Consider the following 10457-nt stretch of genomic DNA (forward strand, 5'->3'; position numbering starts at 1 on the left):
TCGGCCAATTTGCGCGGCAAGTGCCAGGACTACGTTTTTTCAGGGGCCTATTATCAGTTTCCTCATCAGGTAATTCTTGTGTAGGCCCTGTCATCAACCATACCTCCTTGCTAGTTACCCTTTGTACTTTTTCAATTAATTTTGAATATCGTCTTTTTTGAGAAAGCTCTGGGACTCTCTCTGAGAGATCTTTTTTAATTTTTGTCTCAATGGTTTTGTCTCTAGGAACAGCCCCACAACAACCACCCCGCCCCTCCCCTCTACCCTCACGTCCTGACGAAGACCCGCGTAGTAAGGATCCACCGTCCTACATCCTATGGGTCGAAACGTAGACTTCCTCTACTTATTTAAACTCCTACAGAACATTTTTATGCATATAGCTGTATAGGAGATTTGTCTTTTGAAATTAAATTCATTCTGATGTGTTTACACTGTATTTGACCCCACCTTTGGGGATCTATTTAATTTGTTCGGTGATCAAAAAATGCGGACCGATATAATTGAAGTATGATATGTGATGTTTGAACATTTAAGAAATGTTTTTTCCTTCCTTGCACCTTCCCCTCTCCCCTGTGGGCTTATTGAATTTCTGTGTATTGTGTAAATACTTATGTTCTGACTAATGACCTAATGAATGTTTAGGATTGGTGCGGTGTAAATAAAAACACCTTGCACCTTGATTCGATCCCCTTTTTTTGAATTAATTTATTCAAATTGGTGTGAATTTAAAAATTTGTTGTGTTTTGTCTGGGACCCCCCTTCTTACATACTCTGCGTCTTTCAGGCACATTTCTAGAGTAGGCGTTAAAAAAAGTGTATGTATATGAGAAATTAGGCTAAAGATAATAGGCTTGGTAAATTAACATATAAGAAATTGGAAATCAAGTTATGTAAGAAGGATGATCAGTCACGATTTCTTTACCCAGCTCTTCTCTTGAACTTAGCAGAGGTGAGTGGCACCATGATGCACTTTAAAACAATTTTGAAGATAGGATGCAAGTAGTCTTAATAGCTCAGTTCCCTAGTGAGTTTAGTCCCGATTTGTGAATTATGTGGTGAAGGTTTGTTTGCTTTAAGTATTTGGCGATATTATATAGTCCAGGCAGAGTTCATGGTCTATTCTGAATGAGTTAAGTCAATCACACCAACTTTCAGTGCTAAGAAATCACCAAAAAAAGCACTGATGTCTATGGTGAGGCCAATATCACACACTTCCTGCACAACCAAAATTTGTGAAGCAGTTGTTTGAGCCACGAGAACTACAATTGCAAAAATCTAAATTTCTAGCACAGATGTTTTTTTATTCTGAGAGGGCTGCTACAACCTGAAAACTCAACAACCATTTAAGAAACTTTGGGTGAAATGTACTTGCAAGATCAACGAGTGATTCAAAAAAGCCTCTGCTAAATCATTAGTTTTGCACGATGAAGAGCACATAATGAGACTAAACTTTATTTGATCTCATTTTGAGTAATAAGATTACCACTGATCCACACATGCCACCTAGCATTCCTACAAATATTTTAGCAGACAACAAAGAGGAGATGTGAAGAAAATCTGTCTAGATCAAATGTGAGAGAAACAAGCACTGGCGTTGCCAATAGGTTTCGCATTTGGAAAGTTGGAGCTATTGGTTTTGTAAATGACATTTTATATTTATATATTGTTATTGACAATGCCAATAACGATATATAAATATAAAATGTAATTTACAAAACCAATAGTACTGTCCCGCAGTCCCGCATCTGCGAGAGGGTGGGGTTACACCCGAGGTGCCTGGGGGCTTCACTGGGCGGGCATGCGTAGAATCCAATATGTTAACGGAGTACGACTGTGCCAGGGGAAGCGTGTGCAACCCCTAGCTCTAGTGAGAAACAGATGCAAACATAGATAGAAATGAGGAAGTCGCAGTACTATTTCTGTGTGGGTGGGAGTGCATAGGCAGTTTAAGAGAGATTACGAACTGCAAACTGATACGTATTGTAGCGATAGGAGTTTACATTGTCAAGCTGCGGGCGGGGGAGAGCTCCTGGCAAATGGCCTCGCAATGCTGTCAAATGGCCGGAGGGAAGCCGGATGGGGGCGGGAGAGCCTGGTGGGGGGGGGGGCGGGAATGCGAGCGAGGGGAGGAGAAGTGAGGCAGGCGGATTAGCGAGATGCGCGGAGGGAAGCCGGATGGGGGCGGGAGAGCCTGGTGGGGGGGTGTGAATGCGAGCGAGGGGAGGAGAAGTGTGGCAGGCGGATTATGGAGATGCGCGTGCTTGTGTGGTCACGTGACCTGCTTTTGTGGTCACGTGACTCACATGCACTGTGAAAAAACCGCAGTGGTTTGACGAGTCAATGGAGCACTTGAATTCTCGCCTATTACATTCGCAAGCGAATGATAATAGGCGAAACCTAAAAAGTGAGGAGGCAAGAATAAGAGAGGGAAAAAAAAGCTTGAAAAAATGTTGAAGGGAAATGCAAAGGAGTTAGGTTAGGGCCCACTCCACAGAGCACCCATCAGTGATGTTCTCACCAATTGCAGAGTACTTTCCAAAGAACACCCTCCACCTAGAACACAACAGTTAGCAGGCCACAGCTAGTACTGGCCACAGTGTACCCTGAAAATATCACGGACTAAAAAGCAGCCTCCACAAGGCAGCCTCCATGGAACACCCACTGCTAAGCAATAAGCACAGAGCTCCCTCCATGGTAAACCCTGCAAAAAGCATCCTTCCAAGAGACTCCGCCACAGAGCACCCTCCGCAGAACACCCTAGAACTTCCCTGCAGAAGTTCGTCGCACCTCCCATGAAGCATCCGCCACACAATCCACCCGAGAACCGTCCTACCCAGCGATCACAACGACTAGCGGTTCCCGAGCACCAGCAACGCAGACTGCAACTCCACAGCGCTTGCGGAGCTCACACGCCACAGAACACCCACACCCATCAGATCAAACGAAAGGGGTGCGAGCACGCGCCACGGCGAGGAACACAACACAGAACAGTGTCCACAGGACAATCTCCTTACAGCAGTCTGCACAGGTCACGCGCCACAAAGACCTTTCCAGAGGGCACACTATGGAGGACACCTATCGCAGAGCACTCTCCTGGAAAATTTCCACAGAGCACCAGATTGTCGAGCCCTCATTTAGGGCCCCCTCCAGAGCACCCAAGAGAGAGCACCCCACACAGCTACACGAGCAACTAGAAGAAGCAGAGAAGGGTGCCCAGAACCCAGCACGGAGGAGTCAACACGGAACACCTGCCTGAGACTAGCTATCACAGAGCACCTCACACAAAGCACACTTCACAGATCACCAGGCAGGCAGAACCCTGCTGAGAACACCTTGGAAAGAACACCTCATAAAAAGTACCCTCCTCTGAGACCAGCAATCACTGAGCGCTGTGCTGAGACCAGCGATTACAGAACACTCTCCACTTACCATAATACACAGAGCACCCTGCAGGCAGAACCCCGCTGAGCACACCCTATAGAGAGCACTGCAGTTAAAGCCTCTATAAAAGTATGGTGTCACACGGCTTCAGCAGCAACTCCCCGGCCCCTCCCGTGCTGAAATTAAACCAGTGGTGCACGCACACACCACAGAGGAGCGGGCAAGGAAGCCTGTAGTCTGTGCCGCTCCTGCTGCGCGTAAAAGACACCGATGGGAATGGGCGGAGCAAAGGCAGGACATGCGCCCGCCTTTGCCCAAATGCGTGGTGTATTTTTTTTTATTAAAAAGCAGGCTAAAGCTAATTGCAGCCGGCGAAAGCAAAACCACACGCACGAGAATGTGGTCAGCTTTTAGAACCTACTACATGGAGGTCTTGCGCTGCGCGAGCAGTGCTGCTCACTGCAAGACTAGGCACAAGACCTAAAAAGTGCCCCCATTATGTTACACTAGAAGTACTACTTTCGGATCTGAAAGTGGAAGGCAAACTGATGCAAACTTTTCCATTTTTCATAACAGCCCATTGGTCAATGCACCACTGTTTGCTATATTACTTCCCTCAATAACCATCAAGGAGAGAGGCATTGTTCCACCGCCAAGCTCCAGAAGAGACTCCAGCGGATCCAGAACGCCTCAGCCAGACTCATCCTCGACATCCCACGAAACAGCCACATCTCCGGACATTTGAGAGACCTGCACTGGCTCCCCGTCAACAAAAGAATCACCTTCCGTCTCCTCACCCACGCACACAAAGCCCTACACGACCAAGGCCCGAGCTACCTCAACAACCGAATCAACTTCTACGCTCCCAAGCGCCACCTCAGATCAACCAGCCACGCCCTCGCCGCCGTCCCCCGCATCCGAAGAGCGACAACAGGAGGAAGGTCCTTCTCCTACCTGGCCGCCAAGAGCTGGAACTCCCTCCCAACCGACCTGCGCCTGACCCAAGACGACCTCTCCTTCAGGAAGAAGCTCAAGACCTGGCTGTTCGAGCAGTAACGGCACCCCCCCCTCCTAGCGCCTTGAGACCTACGGGTGAGTAGTGCGCTCTATAAATGTCTTGATTGATTGATTGTTCCCAAATGTCTGATGAGTGTTATATGGAGGTCAGCCTTGAGCAACATGACAATGAAATGTGAATGGTTTCTTTTGCACTGCCTTTTTAAGAAAACTCAAATGGCAATGCATGGATCACAAGTTATCCTAGTCTCAGAGGAACAAGTTTACAAGTATGAATACATTACCTGCTTTGTAAGGATCGTGACGAGTGTCCTGCCAGTCTACTTCATCCTCAGAGCTATCACTTTCCTCACAAGGATGAACCTTTCGATAATTCTCAAATGATATGGAAACTACAGATTAAACGATAAAAGAGGAGTTATGAAAGACAACAGACAAGATTTTCACTGATTAAATGTCAATGTATTTAGATTTGAACCTTTGCTGTCTCCGTTGAACTTCTTTTCCTCCCGCAGAAGCTGTGCATCATATTCCCTGTCAAACTGCATTTGCAGCATCTGCGCTAGTACTTCATCGCTGCAAGTGTCAACGTTGTCCCCAGTGATCAACAGCCCTTCCTCAATCCTGAAAATTTAAACAAAGGTATGTGGGAACAGTAAAATATTCACTAATGCAGACGTGCAGTAACATTTCTTAACTATGAAATTAAGAGGACTTTACAAATCAAGAATGAAGCGCACTCTAAATTGTGGCTTTCAATTCAGTCAACTTGTTTTTGTGGAAACTATATAAATCATCCACTATCAAATGTTTAAATTTCACTTCCACAACGTAATAGAATTCAACACCTGTAAAAAAAATGAATTTTTTTTAACTTCTTCCGTGACAATGACAGAAGACAAAAAGATCCATACACGACACAATGATTTACGGATCTTTCCATTTTCTGTCATTGTCACTGTGTGAGTTTTATTTTTTAACATGCTATTAATGAAATTCGGGGCTATCCATTATATAATATGTTGGAATGGACTCAAAGAAAGATGAATTGTGTTGTGTGTACTATTTCCGCTTTATTAGGGCCGCCAATCAATTTTTGTATTTGTATCAGTATTTGTAAAGCGCACTAACATACCCGTGAGGGTCTCAAGGCGCAGGGGGGTGACGCTACTACTCGAAGAGCCAGGTCTAGAGGTGTCTTCTGAAGGTGAGGAGGTCTTGGGTCTACCGTAGGTGGGTCGGGAGAGTGCTCCAGGTCTTGGCGGCGAGGTCGGAGAAGGATCTACCGCTGGAGGTCTTTCGTTGGATGCGGGAAACAGTGGTGAGGGTGAGGCTGGCGGAGCGGAGCTGGTGGGTGGGGTTGTAGAAGCTGAGTCTGCTGTTCAGGTAGGCTGGCCCGGCGTTGTGGAGTGCCTTGTGTGCGTGGGTGAGGAGCTTGAAGGTGATCCTCTTATCGACGGAGAGCCAGTGTAGGTCTCTCAGGTGGGTGGGTGATGTGGCTGCGGCGGGGGATGTGGAGGATCAGTCGGGCGGAGGCGTTTTGGATGCGTTGTAGTCAATGTAGGTGTTTGGCTGGGATTCCTGCGTAGAGTGCGTTGCCGTAGTCCAGCCTGCCGCTGACGAGGGCCTGTGTCACTGTTCTTCAGTGAAGAGGAGACGGCGCTGACCTGCTTGGACATGGTGAGGGAGGAGTCGAGGATTAATCCTAGGTTGCGTGTGTGGTCGGTGGGTGTCGGTGTGGTTCCCAGTGTGGTCGGCCACCAAGAGTCGTCCCAGGCTGAGGGGGTGGGTCCGAGGATGAGGAACTCTGTCTTGTCAGAGTTCAGTTTCAGACAGCTGCTCCTCATCTGGTCGGCGACGGCCTTCATTCCCTCGTGGAGGTTGGTTTTGGCAGTGTCCTTGGTGAGGATGAGCTGGGTGTCGTCGACGTAGAAGATGATGTGGAGGTCGTGATGGCGGGCCACTTGTGCGAGGAGGGCCATGTAGACGTTGAACAGCCTTGGGCCGAGGGATGAGCCCTGGGGGACGCCGCAGATATTGGTGGCTTCGGAACGGAAGGGTGGGAGGTAGACGCTTTGTGTTCTGCCGGAGAGGAAGGACGTGGTCCATGTCCTCCAGGTCCCCCACATCATTCACTACAGTTCCCGCTGGCCTGTGACTAAGCGTTTTACATGTAAGGGAGATCACTTTTGGACACAGGTCTTACAATAGCAGCCATCCCTCTAATGGGCCAAATTTGGCAAAGTCTAGAGTCTCCAAGCCCTCCGCCTGTCAGGCATGCAGCAGCTGGGCACACTAGATTGTGGCGCATGCAGTAGTTGCGCCAGAGAGATGCAAACCACAGCAGCTTACCCCCTCAAGGAGATCCCATATACAGGAGATCCCCAATAGGTCCCATGTTCCGAACCCTCCAAGTTTCCAGATATCCTTCTACAACACCTTCCCAAAGCAGCGTCTCTTTTGTCAACTTGCCCCTCCCCCAACCTATGGCTGAGACTTTAAACCCCCAGATGCCCGGGTGGAAAAGGATCATGGCTGCCAATGGTTCTATGTTGATGGCAGACAACTCTAGGTTATAATTTTCATGAAGGGGAGTAATTAGTTGTGTGGTCTTATAAACCGGTCGCCTGGGGCTGAGGGGATTGTACTCTACTTTGTTTCATGAATAAAAAGATTTATACCATGAAAAGTTCTAAATTAAAACTTGAGTTTGTAAAAATTGGGATTCCATAGAAGGTTCAAAACCTCCACAAAAGGCCTGTCAGAACAAATGTGTTAATATCACTAGAAATCCTATTTGCATCATTGACCATGCATACATAGCCAGGGTGAGTAAGCTATGATAATTTGCTAAAGAATCATTATCTAAATTAACAAAGTGTTGTGGACTGGTAAATTAAGTTCTACTTTTACAGAACTCAAATTAATTAAATGAGTGACTGAGTTTAGAAAGTTATTTTAGTTTACTAGGGTTCATCACTCGTTAACTCTGCTTTAATACTAAAACACAATCTTAATAGAATTGTGGCCCTGTAAAACTGCAGTGGAAAAGGCTATAGAAAATACACATCATTAATCTGTACTTTGGGGGAACATAGCTCAACAGAACTTATTTTCCGCTTTTCTATATTATTGATTAAATCGCTATCAAAACGTACAGGTGAGGCCATGAGGGTAGATAAGTATTTTTAATTACATCATATTTACCAAATTATTACAGACAGGAGGAATATGAATTTTGCTTACAACAATTTTGTCCCTATTTTGTATTAACGCTATATCCTAACTCTGCTAGTTTATGAGTGTTTTTTAAAGACAGTGCAAATAGGCAATTATACATCATAGAGATCTAACACAATACTGCAAAAATTGGAGTAATTGGAACAAGCAACAAAGAAAAATTTCAATTTTACACACAAACTTACAGCTCTGTTTCAGGAAAGGTATCACTTTCTTCTTCCAACTGTAGTTCCTTTGCAAGTTCCTCACTCATAACTTCATTCAGTGAGCAGGGCATTATTATATTTAAAGGTGCACCCCATGGGCACTGCAAGCGAAAAATTTGAATATGGTTTAGTAGAGTAGTGATAATCACAGAGGCAGATCTTGAATCCATAGAGTCCAACTCTAACATTTTAATGTTTATAGAACAATATTGAAAACAAAACATGTAGCCAACAAGACATATCATAGAAAAGGTGTAGGCCAATAATAATGTTAGGTCTCATTCACACAAATATATTCCTCTCAGGTCATGTTTCTGCGAGGCTTCTACTTTCATCTTTCAAACGTGACCTTTGTTGAAATCCCTAAGCGTGTTTCTGGCAGATGATTTACAGTTCTTTGCTGGTTGCTGAGTAACCGAGAATATTCATAGGTATGTGCACAACAAATGTAGACTTGCATAATAGACTCTGGACTTCCCCAAGGCGGGTGATGACATCACTACGCATGAGTCACCTTTCTTACAGGGTACAACGAGAACAAAATAGCAACCAGTGGCCGAAACTATTACCCACATCACTAATTTTACATCCCATTGGTAGTTTTAAGAAACGGGGAGAAATTATGTTTTACTCCACACACACACACACACACACACACACACACACACGCGTATCATTTTACGTCTTAAACCTTGCTATTATTGTATTGAGAAAATAGTGATATAATTCAGTTGGTAGAAGGGATTAGGCTGTCAGATGTGAAGGAATGCTGCTCACCTTTTGCTGAGGCCAGGCTGGGCCTGGCTGTGGTTCTGGTATCGCGACTTGCACTGGGTCCATATTGACATTCAGGCGTGGCAGAGACTGACTGGCGGAAAATGACAGAACTGGAAGAGGATCTGAAAGATTAACACAGGGTCATTAAGGCATATATATTTTCCCTAACTGCCAACATCAGAAAGTACCTAACACGGAAGTTACAATCCACTTTAAACATATTAGAGGAAAGGTATTCTCATACAAGGTAATATACACAAATGCAAACGTGGGGTGTTAAAAACATAATTAAGACCAAACAAAAAATGGTTTCGAGTCAACTGCCCTTACCAAGAAGAAAGTAAGAATAATCTAGCAAGACCTAAAGAGGGAGAGATATCCGATCAGTCATTCAATCGGTTTATTTCAGTGCGGAAGCAATACTTTGTCATGGTCTACAAAGGAGGGTGTATTCTGTGTACACCAACAGCCTCGCATTAGGCGGTACTTTCTATCATTTCCCATGGGGGGGCACTATTGCCTCAACAAGATCAGTGATATGACGCTCGTTGTTGACATCGAGGTCTAACAAGGCCAACTCAGCTTTATATCCTTCTGGGGTCGTTAAACCAATACAACTGAATTGAGCACCTACTATTCCAGCGCTTCAAACCAGCAAGCAAACTGGTATCAAACGGTCTGTAAAATAGCTATTTGTACGGTTGGAAAGTATGTGAAGTTTCCAAAGCAGAGATGGGAATATCAAATGGTGCTCGATCACGAAAGTGTTGGGAGATACTTTAGTATCAACACCAGAGAAAACAAGTATGTACCACAAGGCACCATATTATGTAACAACCAACACAACGAAGATACTAATGTGTCACCTTCATCCGGATGGAAAGATACTTCAATCAGTCGTTTCCATCAAGAAAACGGAGTGGTATTCCGCCGTCATAATAAACACGACGAAGGAATAGATTATCAGCAATAGAACACGACATTATTCTTCCTCCCATCGTCACCACAAAAATAACAAGTTACTCTTTTTTATCAGACATGTGACACTGGGTTCTGACCAGGAGTGTGTACGTGATCATGAGCCGGTTAAAGGCCGCACCCCTGCCGGGCATGCCCGGGCACACCACTGGCCTCCCGTGAACACAGTGACGTTTGACTGGTGACCATTTCTTTGAGGGCACTCTACCTGGCGTGGTGGTGTCCAGTATTGGCAGCGCTGGCTGAGGTCGGGCTCGGTGGTGTGACCTGAGCTTGATGGTAAGGCCGGTGCGAGGTGGTAATCCGAGCAGAGTGCTATTCGAGCGCCAGATGGAAATGGCCGTAACAGGTCCTGACAGCTCCACTGAAATATTAAGACAGTAGGGGCGGAACGGGCATTCTGGGAGGCGTGATGACGCACTTCCTTTGCACGCACTCTCGCTAGACAGGGCGCGGCGCCTGTTGCCAGGGCTTTGTCACTGTATGCGGTCCAAAGGGTGACAGGGAGTGTCGACGTCACAGACGCAGCACCGTGGCCTGCCAATAGCTGAGCTTCTGTTAGAGGCAGTCACGAGGCGCAGCCAATGTGGAGAGATAGCTTCAGTATGAGTCATTCCAGGTTATATTTGTTTAGCTCGGGCGTTAGCCAAGACCATTTAAGTTTACTTAATTGTTTGTAATATTTAATGTAGGGGCTTTTCAACCATTAAATCTGATGTTAGCCAAGTCCTAAAATAATATTTATACTGTACTTACAGAGCATTTCAGCCATTGTGTTTTGTGTTAGATAGGTGTAGCTGCTAAGTTTTCAGCTTGCTTATGTGTGACGTAATCACATGATGGCATTCCCCCCTTTTT

General features: G+C 45.6%; 1 protein-coding gene across 1 annotated transcript in view; it reads right to left on the minus strand.

Moving 5' to 3' along the window:
* The window catches only part of RIOK3 (RIO kinase 3), a 32990-nt gene extending 22993 nt beyond the window's left edge, over window positions 1–9997 (minus strand). The window contains exons 1-5 of the mRNA XM_078687421.1: window positions 9808–9997; window positions 8622–8743; window positions 7824–7945; window positions 4877–5022; window positions 4683–4790 (exon numbers count right to left, since the gene is read on the minus strand). Coding sequence (XP_078543547.1) covers window positions 4683–4790; window positions 4877–5022; window positions 7824–7945; window positions 8622–8684 — 439 coding nt within the window. The 5' untranslated portion in view covers window positions 8685–8743; window positions 9808–9997. The remainder of the gene's footprint in view (window positions 1–4682; window positions 4791–4876; window positions 5023–7823; window positions 7946–8621; window positions 8744–9807) is intronic.
* Between the last annotated feature and the right edge of the window lie 460 nt (window positions 9998–10457).

The sequence above is a fragment of the Lissotriton helveticus genome, chromosome 4_1 (assembly GCF_964261635.1).
Source record: "Lissotriton helveticus chromosome 4_1, aLisHel1.1, whole genome shotgun sequence".
Taxonomy (NCBI): domain Eukaryota; kingdom Metazoa; phylum Chordata; class Amphibia; order Caudata; family Salamandridae; genus Lissotriton; species Lissotriton helveticus.